This window comes from Vipera ursinii (assembly GCF_947247035.1).
Source record: "Vipera ursinii genome assembly, chromosome: 10".
NCBI classification, from domain to species: Eukaryota; Metazoa; Chordata; class Lepidosauria; order Squamata; family Viperidae; genus Vipera; species Vipera ursinii.
In genome coordinates this window covers 7,805,691-7,824,194 of record NC_139520.1, presented here as the reverse complement: position 1 = coordinate 7,824,194, position 18,504 = coordinate 7,805,691, and the positions used below count along the sequence as shown (strand labels likewise).

Below are 18,504 nucleotides of genomic sequence, written 5' to 3'. Positions count from 1 at the left end.
TATTGAACAGGATAGACTCCAGACTTAAAACCATTAAAACTTTGACCAGAAGCCACAACAGGAGACAAGACAATCAACAGGAAACTCCTCCTCTTATGATATACATCAGGGCTCTCCAAACTTGGCGACTTTTAAGACTTGTGGACTTCAACTCCCAGAATTCTCCAGCCAGCCATAGGGAATTCTGAGAGTTGAAGTCCACACGTCATAAAGTTGCCAAGTTTGGAGACCCCTGAGATATACATAGAAGGGATGAGCTTCAATTGCAAGTCACAGCCACCGTATTTGCTTTTTTCGTGTGAGATTTGGGTATTCCCACATTTCATTGTTGTTGCACAAAGCTGGAAAGGTATATCATTTCCATTTCTTCATTTTCTCCTGCTCCCCATCTTTACTGGATTGAATCTGAGACTACTTCCCTCTGCCCTGTGCGTTCCCACAGAGAGGGACTCCTCAGGGTGCCACCGGTCAGAGAATGTAGACTGGTGGCCCCCAGGGGGAGATCTTTCTCTGTGGGCGCCCCGGAGCTATGGAACCAGCTACCGGTTGAGCTCCGGACGGCGCCGGATCTTCGCTCCTTTCGCCGCGATCTGAAAACATACCTGTTCGAACAAGCCGGCCTGGCCTGAGGGTGGGATTGCAGGGGTTTTTATTATCATTTTATTGGGGGTTTTATTAATGTATTTATTGTTTTTATGGGCATGTATTTAATAACTTTTTAATTTTTGTAACTTTATGTTTTATTCTTGCCCTGTACACCGCCCTGAGTCCTTCGGGAGAAGGGCGGTATAGAAATATTAATAAACTAAACTAAACTATATAACCTCCTGTATTATACAAGGCACAATGCACAAGGACGTCATTATCTTTAAGTGGAGACCAAGAAACCCCCTACTGTATAGACCATAAGTAGATCATAGAATCAAGGTCATGCAAAGTATTATTACCGCTTGATAAAACCCTAGTAAGACCACACCTGGGATACTGAAGCCAATTTTGGTCACCATATCACACCATATCAGAGAAGAACAACTAAGATGATCAAAGGCCTGGAGACTAAAACATAAGAAGAACGGCTATGGGACTTGGGTTTGGCTAGTCTAAAGAAAAGAAGAAATAGGGGAGACTTGATAGCAGTGATCCAGTATCTGAGGGGCTGCCACAAGGCAGAGGGGGGCAGGTTGTTCACCAGAGCACCAGAGCGAAGGATGAGAAACAATGTTTGGAAACTGATCAAAGAGAGAAGCAACCTGGAACTAAGGAGAAACTTCCTGACAGTGAGGACAGTCAACCAGTGGAACAGCTTACCTCCAGAAATCATGGGCGCTCCATCACTGGAGGTTTTTAAGAAGAGAGTAGACAGTCACCTGTCTGAGACTAGATTCTCCAGCTTGAGCTGGGGGCTGGACTAGAAGACCTCCAAGGTCCTTTCCAGCTCTATTCTATTCTAGATAACTTTGGACCTTCACATTATTTTGGACCAACAAGGCCAATGACCCAGGGGGCTATGAGAGTTGAAATTCAAAGCATCTCAAAAGCATGAGATGGCCCAGCCCTTAACTGATTAACAACTATTTTACAAGGATTCAGTCTGGAAATCTTTCTAGCCCTAGAGGGAGATGCCAGATGTGGGACCTTCAGCCCACAAACAACGCATTGTCTTTGAACAATGGTCTCTTTCCTTAAATGATAAAGAGAATGGCTCTGTATTGTTGTGGTTTTAAGCATTTGGTCATCTCCGACTCTTGGCGACTTTATAGGCAAGCGCTCTCCCTGCTACCTGTCCAGCACAGCTGCTTCCAGTTGTTGGATGTTCATCTTTGCATCAGTCTTGATGTTATCAGGCCAGCCTGTTCTTAGCTTGTCTCTTCTTCTTGTTCCACTAACCCAAGGGTAGGCAACCTTGGCTCTTTTATGACTCGTGGACTTCAACTCCCAGAATTCCTGAGCCAGCCATGCTGAGGGGAAAGGGAGAGGTTTCCAAGCTGAGCCATGCGGGCTCAGGAATTCTGGGAGTTGAAGTCCACCAGTCATGAAGGGGCCATAGTTCCCTCATGCTGGCTCAGGAATTCTGGGAGTTGAAGTCCACAAGTCATAAAAGAGCCAAGGTTGCCTACCCCTGCACTAACCATTCCTAGCATCACTGGGGTCTCAAATGAGTTTGGTTCTAAATAAAGCACTGATTTAATTAGGAAAACAGATCCACCCTATCTCCTGTCCTATTTACATCAGTGTCTGTACATCAGTGTTTCTCAACCGTGGCAACTGTCCAGCGTGTGGACTTTAGCTCCCAGAATTCCCCAACCAGGCATGGTGGCTGAGGAATTTTGGGATTTGAAGTCCACACATCTTTAAATTGCCAAGGTTGAGAAACAGTGGTGTACCCTGGCTGGCAGGCTCTCTCCAAGGTTTCAGACTGAATTTTCTCCCTTATAGCTGCCACAGATCCCCCCCCATACAGAGATTGCACATGGAATTGATGATATGCAAGCCTTGATGTGTTCATTGATGCCCTTTGCTTGCTCAGCCCAAAGTTATGACATGGTCTTAAAAATTACCTTTCAAAATTCCACTTGCAGCTCCCGGGATGCCGACAATCTCAGTGACGTTATTTAAATGAAAATATTCATCACAGTGGCTAGAGGTTATGTTGTAACCCGGGCAAAAAAGGTTGGTGAGATTGGTGGGCACCGTCACATTGTTGACCACCATCGTTTTGGCACAAATATCAAACTGGTCCCTGGAAAGAGTCCGATTACCCAGCATGCAGACCCTAGGAAGAAAAGACATCAACATTTTCGCCAGGTAAAAGTTTGCATAAATAGTCCCGCTACCCCGTCTTTTCTCAACAAGCTGCCAAAACCTGGTTCATTACAATATGCAAGGGCATGTCTTTATTTTAATTAGACCTCCTTTTGATAAACACCATGAAGGCAGCGGGAATAAGACTAAATCTGGCATCTGGCTTTGCAAAATAAGTAGCCAGGCATATAAAACCCAGGGTGAAAACAGCAACATTTGGTGATGTATGAAAATAAACTTTTCTCTTAGCTCTGCTAAATTTATCAACTTAATCAGTCTTCAGAGGAAAATCCCAAGTTCTAATATTAGTAGTGAGGAATGAAAAACATTCTTCCATCCTTTTTTTTACAAGTTTACAGTCCCAGTTCTGGTTTATGAATTCAAACATTTTTTTTTCTATTCCAACTCATCTGAAAGTTACCAGCTTGGAGATATAAATTCAATAATACATGTTGAGGAAAGACAAAGATTAAACAGACCATAGACTCTATTTTGCATTCTTCTACCAGAGCACAAAAAAAAAACATTGAACATTTGTATATGTGAGAACTTAAAACAACCAAAACAAAGAGAAACAAATGCAAATGTTGAACCTTTTCTATGTCCTTCCTTTTCGTGTTAATATTGTTTTACTATATTATTATAAAAAACAAGGTGTACATTATCTGGGTACAGTGATATTCACACAGTATATAAATATACCACTGTAAATAAATAAATAAAAATGCACAAATAAGGGAGGATTCCTTTCGAACCTTACTGCTTGCACATTTTGCCCTGAGAAACAGATTCTAAGCAGATGCCTTAATAATCTGGTAGCTTTCAAAAATTCAGAATCTCTGTTCTTTTTACTGCAGTAAACTCACAAGGTTGTCTCCTAGAAACAATTCTATTTTAATTTAGTGCAAGAAAAAACAAAGAAGTCCAGAGACACCTTAGTTTTCTAAAAGAAACCGAAGGGCAACTAAAGACAAAAGCAAAACCATCAAATGACCCCAAAATAATTAATATATTTAGTAGGGAGTGGAATGCCGTTGATAAGAATCATTGTAGGAGCTTCTGCCGTTATAGGTAGTCCTTGACTTATGCTCACAACGGACACTTAGCCATTTCCATTTCCATTGCTAAGTGGAGCAGTTGTTAAGTGAATTTTGCCCCATTTTACGACCTTCCTTGCCACTGTTGTTGAGTGAATCACTGCAGTTAAGTTAGTAACAGAGTTGTACAGTGAACCTGGCTTCCCTGTTGACTTTGCTTGTCAGAAAGTCGAAAAAGGGGAACAAATGACCCTGGGATACAGCAAACGTCATAAATGCGAGTCAGCTGCCAAATGTCCGAATTCTGATCACGTGATCCTTGGGATTGCTGCAACAGTTGTAAGTGTGAGAAATGGTCATAAGTCACTTTTTTCAATGCCATTGTAACTTTGAACAGTCACTAAATGATCTGTTATAAGTCAAGGACTGCCTGCACAGTGAACATCTAACTTGCCAGGTGCAAGCAGCTCTGAGAATGGGCCAAATAGGGTCCTTTATTGTTGACAACCATTTTAAGAAGAATTCACCATGTAGTCTTCCCTTGAGGAAACCAGATATTGTCCTAAGGGTTTGACCTCAAAGGTTTCCTCCCCTGAGTGGTTTCCTCCCTCAATGGACTCTAAGCTGGAATGTCTTCTAACCCTCCCACTGTGGTGGTCTCTCCTTCACCCATGGCTTCTGTCAGGCACAAGCAATCCGAAGCACTCTCGGAAAGTCTCAAACAGAAGCTTTATTGTTACTCACCTATATTGCAAGAATCTTGCCAGACTGACTGCATTTCCTGGGTAGTGGTCAGATAAAGACTTCAAGGATTCTAATTCTTCAGGTGTGTGCTACTTTCTGCAGTGCAAGAACTCTAAGCTCACCCCCCCCCCAACACCTCCCTTCAAGCTAGCTAGAGATTTTATCAGAGTTTCCATAACCAACATTATGAGCTGGCATTGCCAAGTACTTCTACTTACGGGAAAAAAGGTGGACTGAAGATGGATTTAATTGACCCAGCGTAGATGGATAAGATGGAAATGATGACACAAGCCAAAAAGAGTGAAGCAAACTTGTTAACATATTTTACACCCACAAAGACTACGAGAGCCATGAAGGTAAGAAATAAGGTCCCGTAGACTCGCATGTTATTCAGGGTGGCACTCGAAGTATCATGGGCCCCAGTTGAATGGAAAATGGCAGCCTGGGGAGCAATATATGTCTGAAAGAGTAAGAACATGACTTTAGTGTTGGCAACCAAAACGAGCGGTCCAAGACACACATTGGGACATGCACAATGTCCAAAATTAATTCAGACACCACAGCCCTCCCCTCCAATTAGGCCAGTCGCCAGATGACGAGAGATTTGAAGCTTCCAGAAGACTTCTGGATCATGCTGGACTTGGGAAACCTGGAAACCATCATCCTAAGACAGTGCTCCTCAACCTCAGTAGATTTAATGTGTGTGGACTTCAACTCCCAGAATTCCCCAGCCAGTTGAAGAATTCAGGGAGCTGAAATCCGTGTATCTTTAAAGTTGTTGAGGTTGGAGAAACACTGTCCTAATGTATCCGAAAAGCCACTGCTAAGGGAATTCTGCAATGGAAATGCCTTTGTATTACCAATAAATCCTAAAAAGGAGAAGAGATGTTGTAGAATTTCATGTTTACTTCTTAAACATGGATTCTAATCCCATGCTAAGTGAACTGGGATTATGTTCCATTCGGTTCAGAGGGACTGAACGGAACATAACAAACACAAATGACATGGTATCACCAGCATCACCACCACTTACAATGTACCTATGTTTTTCTAAGCGTGAGACATTAAGAGGTAAGAAAGTACAACTTATTTCAAAATCTAATAGTTACGATATAAAAGAAGACAGGAAGGAAATTATTGCAAGGGATTCTTCAATTTTGGTGGAGGACAAATCTTGCCCTTCCAGTCATGGATTTATATGTAGGAGTTTTAAGAGATTCTTTTATTACCACTAAATCCCATGATCAAAGCAAGAAGGCAAAATCTGCTTCCTACGTCTCCTCACTGGCCTCAGATCTGCAAAAATCTAAAAGACGCCCTTTAAGATGATCGGCACAAAGCCTACCTCAGGCAGACACACCAAGAAATTTTATTCTATTCTGCACAATCCTAACATTTTAATGCATAATATGCATAAAACAGAGAAAAGCAAACTACAGCGTTCTTCTCCAGATCTTTTTGACATTAGCTTCAGCCGGTCCCATCTAGCATGGCCACGAGAAAAATATGATGGGAGATGGAATCTTAACAAAAAGTAAGGAATTATCAGTTGCCTAGCCTTGTTATCTGAACACTACCAAGAAGAGCATGTAAGACCAGATAACTTTTTGAAGTTTTAAGAAAATATGTGCTTCAATTAGTAGAAGCAATAATGGAATAATCTCTCTACACATTCATTGGAAATTCTAATACACTGTGACTTCACTGGCAATATATTTGTTAACTACTTACCAGTAGGATCTCAATGGCACCCAGGATGTACATGGCACCTGCAAATGTTGTTCCCAAGTAGAAACACAGTCCCACAGCACCTCCAAATTCAGGACCCAGTGATCTTGAAATCATGAAGTAGGAACCACCAGCTACAATACAAAGAACAAATAAAAGGAAAAAGTCTACAAATGTCCAAAATAAGGATGCTCTGGAAAAGCAAAATCTAAATCAGCTAATTTGGTCTAGTGGTGAAGGCATCAGGCTAGAAAGCGGGAGACCATAAATTCTAGTCCCTTATCCATGAAAGCTTGCTGGTTGTCTCTGGGCCAATCACCAGGAGATGAGGAGTTCTAGTCCCACCTTAGGCATGAAAGCTGGTTGGGTGATTTTGGGCCAATCACCAGGAGACGTTAAGTTCTAGTCCCACCTCAGCCCTGAAAGCCAACTGGGTGACTTTGGGCCAGTCACTCTCTCTCATCCCAACCCAACTCACAGGGTTGTTGCTGTGGGGAAAAATAGAAGGAGGAAAGTATGTTGGGTATGTTCGCCACCTTGAGTTATTTGTAAAAATAATAAAGGTGAGATAGAATTATTATTATTTTTTTAAAAAAAGATCTTTCACAGTTAAGAGATGCAGATATTTTTTCTGGGAAACTGGATGTCATTTACTACAATAGACTACCTCTGAAAGCCTGCTTCCTATAATGCTGGGAAAAAATGGACAGAACGGAATGGAAAGGAAGAACAGAAGCAGGGTGAATGAATTCAGAGCGGTGGTGGATATACCTGTTGAAAGACCTAAAGGACCAGGTTGGCAATAGCAATAGTGATAGCACTTAGACTTATATACTGCTTCACAGTGCTTTACAGCCCTCTCTAAGCGGTTTATAGAATCAGCATATTGCCCCCAATAATCCGGGTCCTCATTTTACCAATTTCAGAAAGGTGGAAGGCTGAATCAACCTTGAGCTGGTGGGGATCGAACTTCTGGCAGTGGGCAGAGTTTGCCTGCAATACTGCATTCTAACCACTGCACCACCATGGCTCTGTTCTGGGGAAAACCTATCTAGGTAGTTGACATCAACTTGATAGCAAGTCAATCAATAAAGCAAGCAATCATTCATTCAAGTATCTCTTTCCCACTGGGACTCAAGAGCCTCAAAATTACAATCATGACAAATAAATCACAGTGTACCTGGAACTACACCATTTGTGGCAATGGCACTCATTGATATAGCTGTCAGCATGGTCTGTGAATGACAATAATAGAGTTTAAACATATAGGAACACAGGAATCATCAAATTTAAATATACCACATGTTTGAAATGGGATGTAATCCAATCCTTTAACTGTCTTTCCAACCCCAAAGAATGTTATTATGCCAGGGGGTTTGGGATTCTGTCTGTCCATCCAACACAAAGATAAATCCCTGAGAACTGAACAGAACAAGACCAAATTTGGTAAGGATGAAACACATGAAAATAGAGAAGAAGCATGCTCAGTATTACAGGGAATTCTAGCAATGTCAGGGGTCAACAGATATTTCCTCCACTGATGATATTACTTAGTTTGGGTAATGAAACATCTCCAACAAAACAACCAAGCTTAGAGAGCACCAAGGTCCCCATAGTTGAAGCCTGAGCTACAAATAGTCTCTTTTAATGTTTCCTTCACTGGCATCAAATGGGTTTATGTCAATGGAATGGAAAACACACTGAATTAGAAGAGTATGCCAATGGAACATCAAATTCAGTTTTAGATATAGACTTCCTTGATTCTAAGTACATGTTTACCCAACCAATTTGTTGAGTCCTAGTTTGCATCTGGCAAGCCTGGAGGTTTCCAGTAAAAAAAAGAAAATATAGGAAGGAAATCCATCCAGCTGGAATCTGACCAGCCATAAATTTGGACACTGAGATATGCCAATCGGGAAGATTCGGGATAAAAACTCATGGCATGGGTGGAAGACAAGAAAGTAGGTAACATCTAAAGGATGTTGCGGCCATGTACTCACACAGCAGCAGCAGATTAAGACAATAAGGAAGGCCTGGACGACACCTGCTGTTCCCACTATCCAGGTCAGCCGAAGAAAGAGGATAACCCCAAAAATATTCTGCATGCATGGCAGATAGACACCCATCAGGGTCCCCATGCTGGGAGACTGAAAAAGAGAAGAAGTCATCTCAACAAAGTAAAATGACGTAGCAATAGCATTTAGACTTACATACCGATTCATCGTTCTTTACAGCCCTCTCTAAGCGGTTTACAGCGTTAGCCTATTGCCCCCAACAATCCTCATTTTACTGACCTTGGAAGGAAGGAAGGCTGAGTCAACCTTGAGCTGGTCAGGATTGAACTGCTGGCAGTGGGCAGAGTCAGTCTGCAATACTGCATTCCAACCACTGCACCACCACGGAAGGAAGGAAGGAAGCAAGGAAGGAGGGAGGAACAGCTATAGCTGTTAAGACTTATATACCACTTCAGTGCTTTACAACCCTCTCTAAGCGCTTTATAGAGTCAGCCTATTTGTCCCCAACAATCTGGGTTCTCATTTTACCGACCTCAGAAGGATGGAAGGCTGAGTCAACCTTGAGCTGGTGAGAATCGAACTGCTCAACTACTGGCAGTCAGCAGAAGTAGCCTGCATTACCGCATTCTAACCTCTGCATCACCAGGGCTCTTTAAAGTCTGTGGCCGAAGCACCATTCCCCTCTGTCCAGGGATGTCTCTTGGCCAAGCAGTCACCCCTTGTGATAAAAATTAATCCTCTAAATCCAAACCGTGACCTTGTCTTCTAAAGGTCACATGTCAGCCCATGCGGATTAAACCAAGGGATTGGTTCCAATTCATGGGATCCATCAGAGACTCTTCTCACGAACAAAAACTGAACACAGACACAAACTGAAGAAAGCGACATACTTTTGAAACTTTACTTCTCGAGCCTTCGGCATTTTCCGCTTCTTCGTGTTCTTTGGCTCCCTGAGTGAGGTTGGTGTAGCTGACCAATTTGCCCAATAAAGAAGACACTTTCGGGCGAATGTCCAGTTCTTCCTACAAAGGGAAAGGTGCAAGGATACATTGGCCAACAGGGACAGTAGAATTTCAGCATTTCGGTCCTGGAAAGCTTAGACTGCTTCACCTGTAGGCATCAACTCTTACATGGTGCTGTCCCTCCAGGGGGACCCAAAAGGCACCTCCCTCCATTGTACGAGGTCGGCCTCCTATCTTAGCATTTCCAGCAAAGTAGGCAAAACCAAAACCAAAAGTTGAGGGGGGGGGGCTTGACCTCCCAGAGGAAGAGGTGTTGACATTCCATGTTGCCACCAAGCCAACCTCTGAAAAGGCTAACTAACCAAGCAGACCTGCTGGGCCAAGGGCAGCATGTCTGTAGCCATGGAAAAGAATTCACAAAATGGAGCATCTCATTGCAACCCACAAAGTAGCCAGGCTGCCTAGCATCTTGGTTTTTTGTTTTTTTGTAAATGCCATGAGACAGGATAGAGACACAGTTAGAGAGACACAGTTAGAGAGAGAGAGGGGGGGGGGAATGAATTATGCTGAATTTGGGCAGTTTGCTATCATTCCAGCTGGCCAGCCAGAAAAGCAACTGAAAACATACCTCCTAGGTTTATATATTTTTCTTTCTATAAATGCCATCATATCAACTAGCAGTTTGTGTATTTTTAATCTTCGCCTGGGCAGTACTCAGCCTGAGAATCAGAGTTTAAATGTGCTCTGTTGCCCCAGGGGTCCTCAACCTTGGCAACTTTTAAGACTTGTGGACTTCAACTCCCAGAATTCCTCAGCCAGGAAGTTGAAGTCTACAAGTCTTAAAGTTGCCAAGGTTGAGGACCCCTGTGTTACCCCATGAAATGGTTGCGCATCCGTACACTGCAATCTCTAAAATAGAACAGGACATACGCGGGGGGGGGGGGAATTGATAACATACTGCTGAAAACATCCTTTGATTATTTTTAAATGTAGCATATCGGAAGAAGGGCTTCCAATACATCGTTGCCTAAATTACCTCAAGTCTGCTGTCTATCACAAAAGTTATGACCAATACATCAATCTGTCTTTAAGATAAAGTGACAATAATAATATCAATACATCTTTATTGCAGTCACTTTTTCTTCTTCTGTGCAATTGTGTCCAATTCTCAAAGACTGTCTGGACAAGGTTTTCCTGGCAAAGTTTTTTTCAGAAGTGGCTGGCCATTACCTCCTTCCTAGGGCGGAGAGAAAGTGACTGGCCCAAGGTCACCCAGGTGGCTATGTGCCTAAGACTTGCCTAGAACTCATTAATCCCTCCAACCATCTGAAAGACAATCTCATCTATATCTATTCAACGGTAGGTTCTATTGCTTGACTATGACTTGAGTATGCCCATCTCCATCGTGTCAAACTCGCCACATGATGTGTCCCGATGTTATCGTGACTTTTTCCCGCTTGACAGAGTTGGGGTAGGTGCAGCTTCTGCGTGACGCATCCAACTCGCGGCCCAGCAGTTTGACACCCCTGATCATTTGGTCCACTGAAGTCAGGAGAGGCGTGTTTCTCAACCTTGACACCTTTAAGACATGTGGACTTCAACTCCCAGAATTTTGCTCTGGAGCCTTGGATCGTGTCCAATACAGCAGCTTCCTGTCCTTCCATATTAAGCTACACCTACAATCATCTATTTCAGCCAGCTAGAACTGCACTGCCGGGATAACATCAAGAGTTGAATTCCAAACCTGTGAGCAGCCATCCTCCCAGGAGTTATTGTAAGACATGCTCATCTCATCCCATGGATAACCCAATTCTCTTTTCTGAGCTTGTATCCAAGCATTGATGCTCTACTATGATGCGAACCAAAGTTCCGTAACAAAACACTGGAGCAGTGTTTCTCAAGCTTGGCAACTTGAAGACGGGTGTATGTCAACTCCCAGAATCCCCCAGCCAGCTGAGAGATGAAATCCATTTATCTTCAGCTTGCTAAGCTCGACAAATACTGCCCAAGATTCAAGAAGACGACAAAGGAAGCATAGAGCTGAAATATAGTCTATCTTCTTCCACAAACAGATATAACCATAAAACTGATTTGTGGATAACACCACCTCCCTTTAAAATGACACTGTATACTTTGAACGTTTTCTAGCCTGTCTCAGAGGGATTACAATCAAAGTGGTATATCTATAACTGCCAGGGTAAACTAGTTCCTTGTGTTGAGTCATTATTTTTAGGAAATTTAAAAAAATAAATCAATCACAGATCTTTGGTGATTGATTCTACTGCAGATTTATCCGCAACATTCCTCATGATTACATTTTTGCAATATAAAATATTATTTTTTTCATGCATAGCTACCAGGAGACCATGAGCTGTGGTCTCATTTTAGGCACAAAGCCAACTGGGTGGCCTTGAGCCAGTCCCTCTCTCTCGGCCCTAGGAAGGAGGCAATGGCAAACAATTCTGAAAAACCTTGGCAACAGCACTGCAGGGACTTGACTAGAAGAAAACACAACAACAACTAGTAGATTTACCAACTGTACAAGTTTCCACCTAGTCTTTAAAGGTAGCCATGTGTAAAGCATATTATAGCAAAGAGTACCAGCAAGCAATTATGAGAACATGAGTTACACATTACTTCCTAATTTATGTGCACATGCAATGCACATAATAGAGCAGGACTTCAACCGCAGAGTTGTGACCCTAGCCTTGATTTTTTTTATTTATTTAGATCAATATTTTTTGTTTTAGATCAAAAAAATTTCTGAAAACATTTATTATGGATGCTGAGAGCATATGCACATCTTTGTATGATTAGTTGAGGAATTGAAAGCATGAGAAGAAAAAGCTCTACGGTTTGCAGGGATCAGGAGCTCCTTTTTTTTATTAAACAGTTTTACAAAAAAATTTTACAATACATATCCCCAAAACCCACCCACCCCGAACCAACCCCCTTCCCCCCCACTTCCCAGAGCTGAATACAGGGTTATAGACATAATAATCATATTCTAACTAAAATTATCCATTATAAAATTAACCAAATTCATAATGTGCTTTAACTCCCCTTTAACATAAATACATTCAAATTATTAAAAACATAATAATAATAACTTAAACAAGAATATAATCAATACTAATACTAAAATTAATAACAATATCCCTCTAAAATCTACTCATAAGCTAAGTGGAACTTTTTAGTCCCATATTTGTTCTGAATATAATCTATCCATCTTCTCCAAACTGAAATATATCTTTCTTGTGAATGATCTTTCAAATAAGCAGAAATCTTAGACATTTCTGCAAGATTCGATACTTTAAGTACCCATTCTTCTATAGTAGGCAAACTATCCTTCTTCCTTCTTCCAGGACCTCCTTGATGTCCTTCAAACGTGTTGGCCAAGGGACAAACTGAGCATTCTGGAAAGCTGAAAAATTGACCAAAAATGAAATTTCAAGCATCGTTACCTCAAATAAAGCCAAGTTTCGGTCATAGTAATCTCCTTTGCCTTGATCTGACGTGTTGAGAAAGGGGCTATTTTCTTTATGATTTCCATGTCCTGTAGAAAGAGAAATAAGGGTGGACGTCATTTCAGGAGGGAAGTTCAGGAGAATTCTGACAAAGGGAAGCCAGGGAACAATCCCTCTGCTGCATTTTACAGTGCTGTAAATTGGATTATCACTGATCATTTTGGGATTATATGGTGGCTTCTTCTCTACTTGTTTATAAGGCACGGCTTGACAGCCAACTAAAGTGACAAAAAAAAGGATTTGCCTTTATATAAGCCAAATCATTTCTGGTTTTTTATTTGATGGCTATTAGAAAATTTATTTATTAAAAGCTTCTAGGTCTCTTCAATCATAAAACTCTAAGAAGCTTACTAGCATTATATTCAATTAATGTTGTACATTTGCAATAAATTGAAATTTATCAGCTGAAACATCAGTAAAAATAAAAATAGTGAGTCAAAGAATTAATAATACTGTTATAAAGTTATGGTATAATATCAAGCAAATTAATCTCAAATATAAAATGTTTGTTTTCAGGAACTGTGTGGAGTTCTTGGTGCTCTGTGGGCTTGGTTGTTTGCTTGCAAACATTTCTTTACCTGATTTTATCTGTCTTTATCCTCCTCCTCCTCCTCCTCCTTTCTATTGAATTTTCAGAAACTCTTGATTTATTCTCTGAGCAGTTCTCCAACCCACCCTCCACCCCCACCAACTCTGGAGTTGCCCTCTAGAATTTCAGTTCCTGAAGAAGACCAGGATTCCTTGAAGAACCATCAAGTGGTCTAATGAATTGTGAAAATAGCAACATTAGAAGAACTGTGATCGTCCCTGCGAAAATAGAGCATCAAAGCAGTGGTTTTTCTTTCCCAGGATCACCTTCATTTAAAATCCTGAGAAATCTGGGCTCTGCATACTGTTCCAGCTCATTAACCTTCTACTGTCCAGATTCCTGCCTCTGCACCTTCCAAAACTCAAATTCCATGGTCAAAAACTAAGCCTGGGGATTCTTCTTAAGTTGTAGTCTACGAATACCTTGAGAACACTGAGTTGGGAAAATGTGGTACCCAAGTTTTCATTTCTTTCCAAACGCATTCTCTCTCTCTCTCTCTCTCTCTCTCTCTCTCTCTCTCTCTCTCTCTCTCTCTCTCTCTCTCTCTCTCTCTCTCTCTCTCTCCCTCTACAATTCATTTGCTCACAGTGCTATGGACAATTGCAACTTGGGCAAAGAAAGGAAGGTTTACAACCATTAGGGTTACCAGGCATATTTAACTGCCAACAGGAAAGCATTTGGCTAATGAAACAGAAACGCATCTCTTTGTACCTTTTAGCATCTTCTGCTCAATTCTAACATACACCTGAGAGTTTGGAAGGAGGAGAAAAAAAAATCAGCCGGGTACACTTTGCAACCCTGTTGGCGAAGGCCAAGAACCCTTTTTGTAGGGCACCTTCCCATTTTCGGGAGAACTGGAAAGCCTTGGAAGCAGAGAGGAACCTTAACCTCAAAGTCTGACAATGTCCTCTGGACATCTGTCCAGTGATGTGTCTTGATGTGTCTTTTTAATCGGAACCATGACAACATCTTTCAGAGATTCAGACTCCTCAAAGGAGGAATCATAGCCTGCAAGCTGTCTCATCAAACACCCAGGATCTCTCATTCTCCAAATTTCAAATCTCAGCCTCTTCGAGGCTAAAAACATCTCATTCCAGAGTTGGCACTTTTCCCCTTTATATTTCAGGTACAGTAGCTCTTGGGGGGCACAATGGCTAGTGGTTAAAGATGCTAAGCTTGTCAACTGGCAGGGTTTGAGACCCAACTGCTGCATGATGGGGTGAGCTCCTATTCCTTGCTCCAGCTCCTGCCCACTTAGTAGTTCAAAAGCGTGCAAATGCGAGTAGATAAATAGGTACCACTTCAGTGGGAAAATAACAGTGTTCTGTGCACCTCAATATATAGTCATGCTGGCCATAGATCCATGGAAGTGTCTTCAAACAAACTGGCTCCCTAGGCTAGGAAATGGAGATGAGCCCTACCCCTAGAGTTGGACATGACTGGATGGGGGGAACATTTACCTTCATCTTTAGCTCTTAGAGAGCATTGCTTTGTTGTTCAGCTATTGAATGGAGAAAGCATAAGACTACCCATTTTTCTCCAGAAACTCCCCATGGTCTTGCATGGCTCAAATTTCTACCTGAAATCCAGCCCCAGTTGCCTGGTCCCTTGATAACAAGGTATGGATACAGGAAACCAAGTTAGATAAATGTCATCTACTGACCTCAGTCACCTAGTTCACACATTACAGGTATTTAATCCACAGCATGTTAACTGAGTTTATTTTTATTTATCTAGTAGTGTATGGCATCTACAGAGATCATGCAATCACTGATACACAAGACTAATAAGCCACATTATACAAACAAGCACCAATATAATTTTAAATAAATATACGTGGATGTAAAGTGTGTGGACAATACAACAGACAAGATAAAATATTAAATTAGGGTAAAATCATGATAAAAATCACCATAATATGGCACCATAGAGTCACAGTAGGATAGATGTTATGGTTCAATATCTATGGAAGCTAACCATGTAACTGCTTAACTAAGTTATTTCAAGCCACCATTGGGTTCACACAACACATCAAGCTAAAACTGAATCCCATCCTGGTGTATTCTTTTCAGGATTTCAAGCAGGAGGTTTCAACCAAGAGATAAAGGCAGCAACTTCCTCATGCAAGTCAGACCAATGATTTCAACAGCAAAGTTTGTATTTCTGCCAAGCCAGATGAGGTCAAGAACTTTATCACTAACCATATTGAATTTTGTTAACCGGAAGAGGCCAATCAATTCCCAACAGCTCCAGGCTTTTGTCCTAAACTTCACAATCGAAAACTCAGTTAACACCCCTATGAACAAAGCCTCTGCTCCCTCCAACACTGTTCTTAACAAATTATTGTCTGATTTCACACATATGTACAACTGTATCCATTCCAAACTAGTTTGTTTCACATGGGTTTTATGATTTTATAAAACTGTATCAGAGTGAACTGTATCACAGAGAACTATATCACAGAGTCATACTCAAAAAAAGTTCTAGCTTTATTTTACATAACACTGGTCTTTCTTCTTTTACACAATTTGCACCACAATACTTGTAAATATTTTGATGGTTTAACAGTACGTGTCTTTCTTATAATATTTGTGTCTTACGGGAAAAAATACATATGGCATTTCCAATTTAGGAGCATTTTTAACTCTGTTGAAAACTTGTATGCATTCATCTTATTTCTCCGAAATACTAAAACAAATAGTTCTGGTTTTAGATCTGGTTCACAGTTCATCCATCAACATCTGCTTTGCCTAGACAGAATCTATTTATTTTGTTATTGCCTGACTTTATAAAATTAAGCATTCCTAAAAGATGGAAAGGCAATTAAAAAGAACATCCAGTCTATCCACTTTACAGGTTGTCCATTTTAGGTTCTGTTACTCGTCCCAGCTTCTGCCAACCTAGCAGTTCGAAAGCACGTAAAAATGCAAGTAGAAAAATAGGGACCACTACGATGGGAAGGTAACAGCGTTCCGTGCGCCTTTGGCGTCTAGTCATGCTGGCCACATGACCACGGAGACATCCTCGGAGAAGCGCTGGCTCTTCGGCTTTGAAACGGAGATGAGCACCGGCCCCTAGAGTCGGAAACGACTAGCACGCGTGTGCGGGGGAAACTTTACCTTTTTTAAAATGCAAGGGGAGCCACAAAATTATGATGGGAAGTCAAGGAATAACCTTACCTGTTAATAGGAATTCTTTCCTGTTCTCTGACCTGTGGCTCATCATCCTATCTTATTCACCCAGCCCTTGAAATCATGTTGTACGCAGATTATGTAAAACGCCATCATGTTGCTGACAACAAGGAAGGCGGACGTGATTGAGTACTTTCCCTGGACGATCTATTCTGCTCTCTGGTGCTACAGCTTCACAGTATTGATCAGTAAATGGGAATACAACAAGCGAGCATGATACAAGCTAATGGAGCTGGGAAATAGATTATCCTTCCCCTCCCCCGCATACAATCAGATCTTTGCTAAAATGTTGGGAAGATATTGTAAGAAGGGATGCCATAAAAAGCACGGAAAGACAGAGTCTTTGGATACACCAGTGCAAATTAGATATTGCCCCATCCTATATTTATGCCAGTTGACTCCCAACAACATTACAACATATTATTATCATGGAATGAATCATACAGACAAGACCTCGGAAGTCTTCCAATCCAGGGGTCCTCAACCTTGGCAACTTTAAGACTTGTGGACTTCAACTCAACTTTGCTGGCTGAAGAATTCTGGGAGTTGAAATCCACAAGTCTTAAAGTTGCCAAGGTTGAGGACCCCTGTTCTAATCCAATCCCCTGCTCAATGTAAATCTTATGGAATCCCAGACAAATGGCTGTCCAGGTTTTTTTTTTCATTCCAGGAACGGTTACAGGAATTGGATATGTCTAGTCTAATGAAAATAATAACATGAATTTGGGCAAACTCCGAGAGATGGGGAGGACAGGGGGACCTGGCCTGCTATGGTCTCTGGGGTCGTGAAGAGTCGGACACGACTTGGCAACTGAACAACAACAATTGTGTTTTAAGATGTTCTTTCTTTCCCACCTCCAGAGATCTCATTTTCACCGTCTGGGGTGGGGGACATGGTAGCACTGTTCCAATATTTGAGGGGCTCCGACAAAGATAAGGGGGTCAAATTATTTTCCAAAGCACTAACAGGCAAGACAACAAACAATGGTTGGAAACTAACCAAGGAGAGAAGCAATCTAGAACTTTCCTAACGGTGAGAGCAATTAACCAATGGAATCACTTGCCTTCAGAAGTTGTGGGTGCTCCATCAATTGAGGCTTTCAAGAAGAGACTGGACAGAGTCTTCTGCTCAAGCAGGGGGGTTGGACTAAAAGACCTCCGAGGTCCCTTCCAACTCTATTATTCTATGTTGTAAAGTTCCACTTATTGCTTCTTGTCCTGTCCTCTATTGCTGTGGAGAGTAAGTCCTCCCTGTGAAAGCCCCTCAAGACCTGAAGACATCCATCATGGCACTCCTAATCATCAAGTTAGACAACCGCTCGTGATTAGGTGTATCCTGCAGATCTTTTATCATCTTAGTTGTTCTTCTCTGGACAAAGGACAGTTGGAGTTACTTCCAGCACCCTTTTTAGTAGATATCCCAAAGCTGCTTTTTTGAAAGGCAACTGGACTTTCTTTGTTTTTTCCTTGAAGATGTGTGATTTCTCACTGAAGAAGCTTTTTTTTTTCATTTTTGGATGAGAAGTGAAACATCATCAAGAAAAAAAAAAAACCAAGTCCAGTTGCCTTTTGAAAAAGCACCTTTGGGACAACCATGATCTGGATGACTGAGAATTTCCACAGACATTTTCAGGCTCCTATTTCAACAACCAGCAATTTGAAATATGCCAGGGCAAGCCTCAGCAAGTCAGCCCTCGGAAAGAATTAACAGGGCCCAGTGAAACAATTGGCTCGCATTCCCTGCTTTTTCAAATGTAAATAGGAAGTGGAACTTTGATCCTTCAGAGTTTGGATCTCGGAAAAGAAGGGGAGTGTGCTGGGATACATCACGCTGAACACGTTTCCCAAGAAGATGCAAATAGGGGGGTGGAAGGAACATGTTCAACCACGTCAGGAGGAGAGCACCAGC

The 18,504-nt window shown here is 41.6% G+C and overlaps 1 protein-coding gene across 2 annotated transcripts in view; it reads right to left on the bottom strand.

The window, feature by feature from the left end:
- Positions 1–18,504, bottom strand: part of SLC12A4 (solute carrier family 12 member 4) — a 51,296-nt gene that overhangs the window by 17,983 nt on the left and 14,809 nt on the right. The window contains exons 2-8 of one of the 2 annotated variants that reach the window (XM_083370626.1): positions 12,753–12,844; positions 9,217–9,348; positions 8,312–8,458; positions 7,492–7,546; positions 6,315–6,445; positions 4,802–5,043; positions 2,559–2,773 (exon numbers count right to left, since the gene is read on the bottom strand). In XM_083370626.1, coding sequence (XP_083226752.1) covers positions 2,559–2,773; positions 4,802–5,043; positions 6,315–6,445; positions 7,492–7,546; positions 8,312–8,458; positions 9,217–9,348; positions 12,753–12,844 — 1,014 coding nt within the window. The remainder of the gene's footprint in view (positions 1–2,558; positions 2,774–4,801; positions 5,044–6,314; positions 6,446–7,491; positions 7,547–8,311; positions 8,459–9,216; positions 9,349–12,752; positions 12,845–18,504) is intronic. The other variant, XM_083370627.1, reaches the window with a different exon arrangement.